This window comes from Dipodomys merriami, unplaced genomic scaffold, assembly GCF_024711535.1.
Source record: "Dipodomys merriami isolate MVZ:Mamm:240054 unplaced genomic scaffold, mDipMer1.0.p SCAF_55, whole genome shotgun sequence".
Classification (NCBI taxonomy): domain Eukaryota; kingdom Metazoa; phylum Chordata; class Mammalia; order Rodentia; family Heteromyidae; genus Dipodomys; species Dipodomys merriami.
In genome coordinates this window covers 4,946,445-4,959,100 of record NW_027206124.1, presented here as the reverse complement: position 1 = coordinate 4,959,100, position 12,656 = coordinate 4,946,445, and the positions used below count along the sequence as shown (strand labels likewise).

Sequence of the window (12,656 nt, the reverse complement as noted above, 5' to 3'; positions counted from 1 at the left end):
TCATGTGTGTTGCTAAAGTTTGATTCCTAGGAAGTTTACATATTTTGGAAACACTAATAAATTTAATATACAAAAGAGCTAGCAATAGTTAGCCTCTCAGCCACACATATCATCTGTACATGTTAATGTATCACATGTACATGTTCCTTTAGCTTTTACCTTTTGGAGTAAAAATTGGACTTTTTAATTAGGTTCCATAGTAGCTATAGAGCACTGGCAAAAAAGTACAACTTTCTCTCAAAGGTTAGAAGAGAAGGGGGCTAGGAAGGTGGCTCAGTGGTAGAGCGCTTGCCTTGCATGCCTGAGGCCCTGGGTTCGATTCCTCAGCACCACATAAGCAAAAAGAAAAAAGCTTGAAGTGGCGCTGTGGCTCAAGTGGTAGAGCACTAGCCTTGAGCTGAAGAGCTGAGGGACAGCGCCCAGGCCCAGAGCTCAGGCCCTAGGACCGCCCCCCCCCCAAAAAAAAGAAAGAAAATGTTAGAGGAAGGCTGGGAAGGTGGCTTAGTGGTAGAGGGCTTGCCTAGCATGCATGAAGCCCTGTGTTCGATTCCTCAGTACCACATACACAGAAAAAGTCAGAAGGGGCACTGTGGCTCAAGTGGTAAAGCACTAGCCTTGAAAAGAAGCTCAGGGAACGTGCTCAGGTCCTGAGGTCAATCAAGCCCCAGAACTGGCTAAAAAATAAAAAATAGGTTACAGGGGTAAGTAACACCAATTCACCCTATTTCCTGGTAATCAAATGATAGATACAGTGCACATATATGCAGTAATACGTGTTTAGGCTGGATGCTGGTGACTCACAGCTGTAATTCTAGCTACTTAAAGCCAGCCCCAGCAGAAAAGTCTGTGAGACTCTTATGTCCAATTAACCACCTGAAAAGCAGAAGTGGAGCTGTGGCTTATGGTAGTTGAGTGCTGACCTTGAGTGGAAAAGCTCAGGGACAATGCTTGCGCCCTCAGTTCAGGTCTCATGACTGGCAAAAAATAAATAAATAAAATGTACCTTGTGCAGCTGCTGTGCAAAATACTCTGAAGATGGTAATGATTCCATCTGGTCTGTACTGACATTTCTTTCTTTTCTTTTCTTTTTCTTTTTTTTTTGGTCAGTGGGGCTTGAACCCTGGGCTCTTCAGCTCAAGGCCAGCACTCTACTGCTTGAGCCACAGTGTCACTTGCGGTTTTTGAGTAGTTTATTGGAGATAAGAGTCTCACAGATTTTCCTGCCCGGGCTGGCTTTGACCTGAGGTCCTCAGATCTCAGCCTCCTGAGTAGCTAGGATTACAGGCATGCCACCAGTGCCTGGCTCTTTCTTTTTCTTTTTGACCATAGCTGATGCTCTACCATTTGAGCCATGCCTCTATATCTTGCTTTTTGCTGGTTAATTGGAGATGAAAATCTCACAGATCTCTCTTCTGGGCTGTTTTAGAACTGAGACCCTTAATTCTCTGCCTCCTAAGTAAATAGGATTTCAGGTAAGAGCTACTGGCACCTGACTGAGATTGTATATATTTTTATTGTAGAATTAATGCTGTTAATATTCCTCATGTAGTTCACATTGGCTAATTCATTCAATACAATCTCCTCAAAAATATTTCAAAGAACAGGACACTAGTGGCTCAGACCTGTAATCCTAAGTACTCAGAAAGGTGACATCTGAGGATGACAGTTCAAAACCAGCCTATAGCAGGAAAGTCTATGAGACTCTTATCTCCATTAAATCACCAGAAGATGGAAAATGGTGCTGTGGCTCAAGTGGTAGAGCGCTAGATTGAGCTGAAGAGCTGAGGGACAGCACCCAGATTCAGAGTTCAAGCCCCACGACTGATAAAACAAACAAGAAAAACCTCAACAAATGAAACTATACTTTAGACAACTACCAGCAGGCTGGTCCTGTTCCCCTGAAGTCTTTCTGGTCTATTTCTAGAGTATTCTACCGCTTGTTATCTCCTGTGCCCGGTGGTTCCAGCCTGTGGAATTGCAGCTGCAAAGGCTCTGGCCTGGCATCCAGACAAGCACAACCAGTCTGTGCAGTTTTTGTGAAAGTCAACTCTCAGGAGTCCCCACCCCTCCCTTGTGCAAGTCCGTAGAGAGGAGAGTTGCAGGGAACTCAGAGTCTGTAGCTGGGCTGCCATGCGGGCCCCTCCTCCTCTCCGTGGCTCACAGTCACCACACCACGGCTGAAATCACAAGACAAAGTGCAGCTTCAGCTTGTTTCTGAGGGAACAGCCCAGTGTGGTCCAATGCCCAGGATATAATTCTTTTAATCCTGCCTAGCACTAGGTGGCTGGAGCTGTGTGCCCAGAGGAGTCCAGTGGGCAGCGAGGCCGCCATGGAGCTGCTGACAGGAGAAGCACCCTGGCCCGTGGCTGTGGCCGTGGCCATCTTCCTGCTCCTGGTGGACCTGATGCACCGGCGCCAGCGCTGGGCTGCTCACTACCCACCGGGCCCTGTGCCTCTGCCAGGGCTGGGCAACCTGCTGCAGATGGATTTCCAGAACCTGCCATACTGCTTCTACAAGGTGAGGAGCGGGAAGTGGGCTGCAGATGGTGGGGATGCACAGGAACAGGTGGTGTGGTGAAGCCATAGGCTGGACGAGACTCTGCGTGGCACAAGTAGAGTGGGACCCCAGGGCCCTTACAATTCAGGTGGCAAGGGGCCAGGCCGCTGAGCAGTGTTTCAGTTGGACATCAGGTGGAGAGAGGCACAGAGACCACTTCAGTCTGCTGCTGCTGTGGGGTCTTGGGTCTCATGCTCCCCTCCGTGCATCTGTCTCTTCCTTGTACAGTGGGATGCTGTGGAGTCCCGGGACAGTCTTGGGAATCTGTCTGGTGGTAGCTCCCCAATCACATCTAAATTGATGCTTCTGTCCCAGCCCAGCAGCAAGACACCAGATCTCAGGCTGGGAAATATAGTCTATTGGTAGAGTGCCTGCCTGACACACAGAAGGCCCTGGATTTGCTCACCAGCACAGCAAAACTGAGAAAGAAGGAAGTGAGGGAATGAGACTGGAGGGAGAAAAGAGAAGACTCCAGATTGGAACTGTGCCATGATGAACCTGGGTCAGTGTCTGTGCCTTGAGCATGGGTCCTGTAGTCTGGCAGCGCCCTCCACTGATTGGAACCCTAATCCTTTGCCCACTGCTATGGTACTGCTTGAGAGATGTGTTTCCTAGCAAGCACAAGGCCTGGGTTCAATTATTACTGCCACAAAAGGAAGAAGAAAAACAGCCAACTGATACCTCTTATAACATGTATGAACCACTCTTCAGAGTGCTAGCCTTGAGCTCATGAGCTGAGGGACAGCGCCCAGGCCCAGAGTTCAAGCCCACAACTAACAACAACAACAACAACAAAAAGACGTCTATGTTGCACTTTTGTGTTATGTTAAATCATGAGGCAGCAGCTAGCATGGTCATTGCTAGCAGTGAGGCAGAGGAGGGAAGAAGAGCTGTTGTCTGAGGGTCCAGGCATCAGTGTTCCCACATCTGCGCTGGGCAGTGGTGATGGAGACACATTGTGAATGCACATGAGAACTCTGGATTTTACACTTAAAGATGAGTAGATGAGGGGCTGGGAAGGTGGCTCAGTGGTAGAGTGCTTGCTTTGCATGCATGAGGCCCTGGGTTCCATTCCTCAGCACCACATAAGCAAAAAGAAAAAAGCCGGAAGTGGCGCTGTGGCTCAAGTGGTAGAGTGCTAGCCTTGAGCTGAAGAGCTGAGGGACAGCGCCCAGGCCCAGAGTTCAAGCCCCACAACCGGACGCAAAAAAAAAAAACAAAAAACATGAGTTGATGGGCTGGGTGCTAGTAGCTCACGCCTATAATTCTAGCTGTTCAAGAGGCTGAGATCTGAGAATCTTAATTTGAAACCAGCCCAGGCAGGAAAGTGTATGAAATTTACACAATTATCCACCAAAATAGCCAGAATTGGAGCTGTAGCTTAAGTGGGAGAGCACTATCCTTGAGCAAAAAGCTCAGGAACAGCACCCAGGCCCTGATCTCAGCACCTAACCAGAGGGGCAAAAAATGGGGAGATGGGGAGGGTATCCCTGGGGGATAATTCCTTGCTGACCCCTGTGCTGTCTGCTTGGGCTTACAGATGTAATGTTTAAGCTCTAGCACCAGAACAAAAGAGGAGGAAAGATGGTAAATGTTGGAAACCTCACTCCCGCCCCCCCCCCACCCCCCCACTATTCTCAAACAATCATAGGCAATGTTTGGACCAGACTCTGCAGCAGAGGTGCCTTAGCTTAGGGAATCAGGCCTAATTGCAGAACAAATGTCTTGTCTCCTGAGGGGCCATTGATTGGCCTACCACAAAACCTGGCAGCATTGTGGCATCCTTCCTGATAAGAGTATCTCTGTACCTGGGACTGTGACTACAGTTGAAGGTTCATGCCAGCACTGGGTAGACCTTGTCACTCAGCCTCCAGAAGGGTGGGACACATAGAGACTGATTGAGCCTCCCTAATAAACAGCAGCTCCACCTTGTGGAGGGAAGCCTGTAATGAGCATCTTCCTGTCCTTCCCTCTGCATCCTCACAACATTGACTGGGGTGTCATGGGAGAGAAGGGGCAGTTAAGCAGCAGAACTCGGCCTTACACTCTTGCTCAGCTGTTTGTTTGTTTGTTTTACTTACAAATAGTACTCTATAAGATGATCCTTAGGACCACAGAGGCTTTTTGCTGTCTCTCATCTGCTTCTGCTTGGTCTGAACCTCAGTTCTCAGATCTCAGCCTCCAGAGTAGCCAACTTATGTGTGAGGTCTGGCACTTGACTCCAACCCCTTTATGAGAGTTCTAGAACCACTTATGAAGCACAGGGCCAGAAGGATCAAGAATGTTCTAGCATCTTTTGGGCCTCTGTCTACTTGCCTGACACAGCTGTATTATTGGGAGGAAACACCCAATTCCCAGCTCCTCCCTAAGAACAGAAAGGAGGGTGGGATCTGTGTGCCCTTGTACTGGCTTGTCTGGATGCTAGGCCTGGGCCTTTGGAGCTGCAATCCCACAGGATGACACCAGGGGGCACAAGAGATTACAGGCTGTAGAATACTCTATAAACATAGACCAGAAAGACCCCAAGGGAGCAAGACCAGCCTGCTGGTGAGTGAGTTTTCTGGGAGGTTGTAGGCATGAGTGGAGACCTCAGAGCATCCTCCTCGGCCAGGGGCAGGGGAGGCGATCTCCCCTGTTTTGTCCTGGACACCTCCTGTTGTCTGCTCATTCCAGTTACTGCAACAGTGTCCCTGTGACTTGGGGACACCATCTTCTCCTTAAGATCATCCTTACAATTCTTTTTTTATTACCGTATTTTTATTTTTATTTGAAAAACCCTAAACAGGGGTTTCAGTTACATAAGTCATATAAAGAGTCCATTTCTGGTGCTGGGAAGGTGGCTCAGCGGTAGAGTGCATGCCTTGCAAGCATGAGGCCCTGGGTTCGATTCCTCAGCACCACATAAACAGAAAAAGCCGGAAGTGGCTCTGTGGCTCCAGTGGTAGAGCGCTAGCCTTGAGCTGAATAGCTGAGGGACAGCGCCCAGGCCCAGAGTTCAGGCCCCATGACCGGCAAAAAAAAAAAAAAAAAAGAGTCCATTTCTTTCCTGAGCCTCTGTACTCAAGGCAAGTGCTCTTCCACTTGAGCCACAGCCCCACTTCTAGCTTTTTCTGTTTATGTGGTGCTGAGGAATCAAACCCAGGGCTTCTTGCATGTGAGCCAAGCACTCTACCACTAAGCCACATTCCCAGCCCCAAGACTACCTTTCTTTTTGGATAATGGTACCCTTCCCTCACTTTCTCCCAGTTTTTCCCTCGCTGTCCCCACCCACAGTTGTACAGTTCATTTTCCACATTGTACCTAGTGAATACTGTGGCTGCCTGGGCCTCTCTGCTTTCTTTTTTTTTTTTTTTTTTTGCCTGGCAATAAATATTTTAATTTTTTTCACTTTTATGATGACAAATAATTTTCAAGTTTTATTTCCTTTTTTGTTTACTTAAGTACAAAGCTAAACCACAAATGGGTACAACCAAGCCATTTCATCTCACGTTTACACACCCTCGTCGGACCTTCCTCCAGTCTGATGGCCACTGGCCAGGCTAGTGGGGTTGGGGAAGACTTCTTAGGTAGCACCGTGGTGAGGTCCAGGGTGGGGGATGGAGGACAAGGGCCACTCCTCATACCTGTCTCTATTCACGTTGCTCTGGGCGCGGGGCTGGCAGGAGCCCCGGCCTGGAGCTGAGCAGTGAGAGCTGCCCTACCAGCCAGGGAAGAGGCAGCGTGCCCCACCTGCTGTCACGCTCCGCCAACACCTGAGCTTACCCTCGATCCTGGGCCATGGCGGCAGTGGGGGCCGGGGCCGGGGCCCTCCGTCCCGCCTCAGCTCATGGCTTGTTCACAGGAGCCAGGGGTTTGGACAGAAGAGGGCCTCCAGAGCGGGCGGGGACTCCGGCCCAGCACAAGTGGGTGGGGCATCGGGTACGTAATTTCTGGTCCCACTACAAAACTTATTTTTGATTAGAATAGAGTACCATCTCATTCTCTTCTACAAAACAAAACCAAAAAGAAAAAAGAAACCCCAAACGAAACAAAAAACCACAGCCGCTTCACTCACTGCAAGACCTATATACACGTAAGTTGTTTCCTGTGGGTTTTTGAAATTTTTTTTTTGTTTTTAAATTTTTATTATTATTTTTTAAAATAAACTCAGTGTTCACATTTCTATAAAGAGCCCCGTGTCAGGAAGGCCTGCCCAGGGCTGGGGAGCGGAGCCTCTTCCCGGGGGCTCCACCCTGATGCTCCAGGCGAGGCCTGGAGCACCGGCCTCTGGGGAAGCAATCTGGGCCGGCCACGCTCCCAGCCAGCAGGGTCGGTAAGCTCAAGAAAGCAAGGGGAAGACTAGCTTACTGTGAAACCTTTTTAAAAAATATTCATACTGCCGGGCGCTGGTGGCTCACGCCTATAATCCTAGCTACTCAAGAGGCTGAGATCTGAGGATCGCGGTTCAAAGCCAGCCCGGGCAGGAGAGACCGTGAGACTCCTATCTCCAATAAAAACCACCAGAAAACCGGAAGTGGCGCTGTAGCTCAAGTGGTAGAGCGCTCGCCTTGAGCTGAAGAGCTAAGGGACAACGCCCAGGCCCAGAGTTCAAGCCCCACGGCCGACAAAAAAAAAAAAATATTCATACTTCAACGTGTGCCTGTCAAGACACAAGGAGAACAAGAGCTTGGAGACGTGCTCTCTGCTTTCTTAAGGCGCTTTATCCTCTTCCTTTGTGCTTCCTCCATCTGACAAACTGGATATGCCCCACCTCTGCCATGCTGATGGGTATGAGGTGGCTGTGATTTCTGTGCCCTGGTGGTGCAGTGTGGACCACTCTCAGTCCAGTGTTGCTCGCTAGGTGTGATTTGCTGGAATAATCGATCTCCGGAGCTTTTGCTAGACTGTCTCTTGCAGAGCTCTGCACTTGTTTCATGCATGAACCCAGATGCTGTGCGGTGACTTTGATCTCACCAACGTGCTTTCTTGTATGTCCTGGAGATGCAGGGCCACCCGTCTGATGGCGGTGGGAATGGTTTACCAGGTGCCACAAGCAACGTGACAGACATTGCCTGATTGATGAGTGTTGGTTATTGTCAAGCACAGCCTGGCTATTTCAGATGATTTTCCTCATGGCCACCACATCCTGAGCACAGACCCCTGACTCGAGGAGGCTACTCCCTGTGTTCTTATCCCCCGCCCTTAAAAGCAGAGCTGTCAGCTGCCTACCAATTCCAGACCTGCACAGGGTCCTGCTTCTTAAAGCAGGGATCCACCTGTCTCTGCGCCCATTCTCCCGGTGCCCGGCGCAGCAGAACCTGCCAGTATGTCCAGCTTATGTGCTCCTCAGGTCTCTGGTCTTGTGCCTTCCCCAGTGTAACAGGAAGGACAGGAACTTTGGGCCAGCCCCCAGGACTAGACCCTGACCTGGCTGGCCCTCCTACCCCGCTGCTTACACAATGACCACAAACACTTATCTGAAGGGTACAAAGGGCAGCCTCTGCTCATTAGCTCATTAGAAGGGTAAAGCAAACAAGGTGTGTGGCAGTGTCCTGCTCAGCCCTGGTGGCTGGGTTGGTGTGTCTAGAGGAGTGCATTGGGCAGTGAGGCCGCCATGGAGTTTCTGACGGGGTCCGTGGCCGTGGCCGTGGCCATCTTCCTGCTCCTGGTGGACCTGATGCACCGGCGCCAGCGCTGGGCTGCTCGCTACCCACCAGGCCCTGTGCCTCTGCCAGGGCTGGGCAACCTGCTGCAGATGGATTTCCAGAACCTGCCATACTGCTTCTACAAGGTGAGGAGCAGGTGGTGGGCAGCAGAGGGCATGCGGAGCCCCCAGAGCCAGTGCTGGGAAGCCACAGGCCGCGCAGGAAGCTGAGCCCCAGAGGCTGAGAGGCTCCCTGGGGAGGGCACTGCAGGGCCTGATGACAGTCTGGGCTTTCCAAGACCAACGTGTGGCAGGGCAAAGGCCGGGTTGACACATGGCAGGGGCCTTGAGTGCAGTTGCACAGAGCAGAAGTTGTGTACTCCCCATAATCTTCCAGACTGGGAGGGGCTGGGACCCTGGGTCACATTTCAGTTGGACGCATTTCAGATGAGAGAAGCACAGCGACCCCTTGAACCGCTTGCTCCCCTGGCTGAGGTCAGGAGACACTGAGGGTCCTGTGACGATTTGGTGAATCTGGCCTCTTAGACCTGAGAAGTCACTGCTGAAGTGATTCTACCACTCTAACCCCGGCATGAGACAGCAGGATTCATGCTGGAGACGGAGCTTAGTGGCAGAGCACTAGCCTGGCATAGTGAAAGCTCTGGGTATAGAGAACAACAAACATAGACCACATCTTCGTGCTTGCCCTGCTCAATCTGGGTCCTTAAGCTTGTGTACCAAGTCTGGGTCCTGGCCCTCCATCGACCAACGCCCTGATCCTCTGCTTGCAGCTCCGGCGTCAATTCGGGGACGTGTTCAGCCTGCAACTGGCCTGGAAGCCTGTGGTTGTGATAAATGGGCTGGAGGCCGTGCGTGAGGCACTGGTGATCCATCGCGACAACACCGCAGACCGCCCACCGATGCCTATCTATGAACACCTGGGCTTCGGACCAAGAGCCAGAGGTAAAGAGCAGCAGGGCAGAGTTGGGCCTATTAGCTGTGCAAATGGACAGTGACAAAGGAAGGACAGGGTCTGGTGTGGGACGGGCAGGGATGAGAAGGATTGTCCAATGATACAAGGAAATCCAGGAAAGTCCTGCCTCAGGCGTGTAGGTCAGCATTCTGCCATATATCCAAGTGCACCTATCCACTCTTCGGCAGGGGTGATCCTGGCACCCTATGAGCAGGCCTGGCGTGAACAGCGACGCTTTGCCCTGTCCACCCTGCGCAACTTTGGCCTGGGCAAGAAGTCGCTGGAGCAGTGGGTGACGGAGGAGGCCGGTTGCCTGTGTGCGGCCTTCGCTGACCAAGGTGATCAGGGTACAGAGGAAGCAAGGGTCAGGGGATGTGGAGAGAGGACTGCCTCATTTTTACCTCTGCTCTTCCAGGAGGCCCCTTCAGCCCCATGGCCCTCCTGAACAAAGCCGTGTGCAACGTGATCGCCTCCCTCATCTATGCCCGCCGCTTCGAGTATAAGGATGCCTCCCTCGACAGAATGTTGGAGGTGGTCCGCAGGTCTGCAAATGAGGACGCTGGCTTCCTCCCTGAGGTATGGGTAGAGGGACTCAGGAGACACTGCAAGGCCAGCGCCATGCAGCTCCTAGGCGAGAGGGCCTGGAGCTGTACAAACTCTGACAATAGGAACAGTATAGAGTCCTAGGAGCTAGATGTCAGTGGCTCATGCCTGTAATTTTAGCTACTCAGGAGGCTGAGATCTGAGGATCAGGATCGCAGTTCACAGCTAGCCCCAAAGCCAGCCCTAGCAGGAAATTCTATGAGACTCTTATCTCCAATTAATCACCAGAAAACCAGAAGTGTCGCTGTGGCTCAAGTGCTAGAGTGCCAGCATGAGCTGAAGAGCAGAGGAACAGTGTCCAGGCCCAGAGGGCAAGCCCCACGACCAAACCAATAATAATAATAATAAAGAGTTGTAGGGTGAGGGGGTTCTGAAGAAGGACAGTCTACACACATTGCCCCCCATGGAGATATTCCTCTGGCAGCTAGGACCTCAAGAGAGCAAGGAGGCTGGCACTGGAGAAGCAATGGGTGACCAAAGGGTCCAGACGAGGCCTGTGTCTGACCTGGAGGACCAAGGGTGGAGATTGATCCTGGTGTACAGTGAACACAGAAGGACTCTTCCCATCTGTGCTCTCACAGTTGCTGAACGCAGTCCCCGTGCTCCTGCGCATCCCCGGGCTGCCTGGGAAGGTCTTCCCTGCACAGAAAGCCTTCATGGACCTGGTGGATGAGCTGCTGGCAGAGCACAAGATGACCCGGGACGCCGCTGAGCCACCACGAGACCTGACCGACGCCTTCCTGGCTGAGGTGGAGAAGGTGCGCTGTGACCACCCTGCCCCACAGACTGGGCCAGGGCCTGAGGGTGCTGTGGAAGGGAGGCCGGGCTCCAGGCTGGAGGGGACAGTGGAGGCTGTCTGGAGCCTTGTCCTCTGCTGCCTCAGCCCAGAACCCCCTTGTCTTTGCACAGGCCAAGGGGAACCCCGACAGCAGCTTCAATGAGGACAACCTGCGCATGGTGGTGGTTGACCTGTTCACCGCAGGGATGGTGACCACCTCCACCACGCTGTCGTGGGCTCTGCTGCTCATGATCCTGCACCCGGATGTGCAGTGTGAGCCCAGCTGGGACTGGAGGGAAGGGGGAGGGAGGAAAAGTGGAATCAGGGTGTAGGCTTCACTTCAGCCGGAGTCATGATGACCTCACCTGGTTTTGGCCCTTCACACAGAGGCCGGAGCAGGTGGACACTGGCCCTAGTGACTGCCTGCTGTGTCTCTGCTTGTCCACGCAGGCCGCGTGCAGCAGGAGATCGATGAGGTGATTGGGCAGGCGCGGTGGCCAGAGATGGGAGACCAGGCCCGCATGCCCTTCACCTGCGCAGTGATCCATGAGGTGCAACGTTTTGCTGACATTATCCCAATGAATTTGCCCCACATGACGTCGCGCGACGTGGAAGTGCAGGGCTTCCTCATCCCTAAGGTAGGCCCATTGTCCCATCCCATCACAGACGTTGTGGCACAAGGACAGGAAAGACGCAGATCACCTCATCCCAGACCGCCCAGGGGCTGACCGGACCGTCCGGCCATGCAGAGCTCACAACCTGCCCACAGAGCCTGGGTAGACGGACAACATACAGTCAGCCACAGTGGTAGAAGAACCACCGCGTGCAGTGACTGGTGGCAATGGGACTTCCATGGGAAGCTTGTCACTTGGCCCTGTCACAGCATCAGGTGGTTCTGAAAAGCATTTGGGGTTGAAGGTCAGGTGGAAGGACGCACGCAGGCCAGGGCAGTGTCTGTGTGTGTGGTGTGCAGCCTCACTGTCCCCAGCTCCCCTCACCACGCACCTCCCACCAGGGCACCACGCTCCTCACTAACCTGTCGTCAGTGCTGAAGGACGAGCACATCTGGGAGCAGCCCTTCCGCTTCCACCCTGCACACTTCCTGGACGCCCAGGGCCGCTTTGTGAAGCCTGAGGCCTTCATGCCCTTCTCAGCAGGTGCGTGGGGGCCTGGCTCCCTGTCCCCTCGCTGGGGTGACAGGCTGACTAAGATGTAGCTCCCTGGCCCCAGCTGACTTTGTTTCCACTCCTTATCCCTCATAGGCCCCCGCACGTGTCTCGGGGAGCCCCTGGCGCGCATGGAGCTCTTCCTCTTCTTCACCTGCCTCCTGCAGCGCTTCAGCTTCTCGGTGCCCGCAGGCCAGCCCCGACCCAGTGACTTCAGTTCCTTTACCCTCCCTGTTGCCCCTCGTCCCTACCAGCTCTGTGTTGGGCCACGCTAGGAGGAACACCAGGCCCTCAATCTGCCCCCAGGAGGTTTCACAATGCACAATAAACCTGTCTTTTGCTGCCATTTGGATCCCTGGTCCAGCCCCCTGACTGGCCTCTTTCTGTGGTAGGTCCTGAGCTCCCTCACCCTGCCAGGTCCACTCTGCATGAGCACTTGAGTCTGATGCAGACAGGGTGCTCTGTTGCCCATTTGCCCTGTCTTTCCCATGAAGCCTCCTTCACTTGGCCTTGGTCATGTGTGTTGCTAAAGTTTGATTCCTAAGAAGTTTACATATTTTGGAAACACTAATAAATTTAATATACAAAAGAGCTAGCAATAGTTAGCCTCTCAGCCACACATATCATCTGTACATGTTAATGTATCACATGTACATGTTCCTTTAGCTTTTACCTTTTGGAGTAAAAATTGGACTTTTTAATTAGGTTCCATAGTAGCTATAGAACACAGGCAAAAAAGTACAACTTTCTCTCAAAGGTTAAAGGATTGCTGGGAATGTGGCTTAGTGGTAGAGTGCTTGCCTAGCATGCATGAAGCTCTGGGTTCGATTCCTCAGTACCACATACACAGAAAAAATCAGAAGGGGTGCTGTGGCTCAAGTGGTAAAGCACTAGCTTTGAAAAGAAGCTCAGGGACATTGCTCAGGTCCTGAGGTCAATCAAGCCCCAGGACTTGC

At 52.3% G+C, this 12,656-nt stretch overlaps 1 protein-coding gene across 3 annotated transcripts; it reads left to right on the top strand.

The window, feature by feature from the left end:
• The first annotated feature begins 2,076 nt into the window (after nt 1-2,076).
• LOC138811820 (cytochrome P450 2D17-like) lies at nt 2,077-12,046 on the top strand. 3 transcript variants are annotated; one of them, XM_069999690.1, is made up of 10 exons: nt 2,077-2,518; nt 8,336-8,338; nt 8,972-9,143; nt 9,342-9,491; nt 9,569-9,729; nt 10,338-10,514; nt 10,666-10,807; nt 10,985-11,172; nt 11,550-11,691; nt 11,797-12,046. In XM_069999690.1, exons 1-10 carry the CDS (start codon nt 2,330-2,332, stop codon nt 11,973-11,975), a joined length of 1,503 nt encoding a protein of 500 aa, XP_069855791.1. In that variant the 5' UTR covers nt 2,077-2,329; the 3' UTR covers nt 11,976-12,046. The 3 variants fall into 3 exon arrangements, with proteins under 3 accessions (XP_069855791.1, XP_069855789.1, XP_069855790.1); XM_069999688.1 differs by lacking the exons at nt 2,077-2,518; nt 8,336-8,338 and adding an exon at nt 7,922-8,327; XM_069999689.1 differs by lacking the exons at nt 2,077-2,518; nt 8,336-8,338 and adding an exon at nt 8,588-8,675.
• Nucleotides 12,047-12,656: the final 610 nt, after the last annotated feature.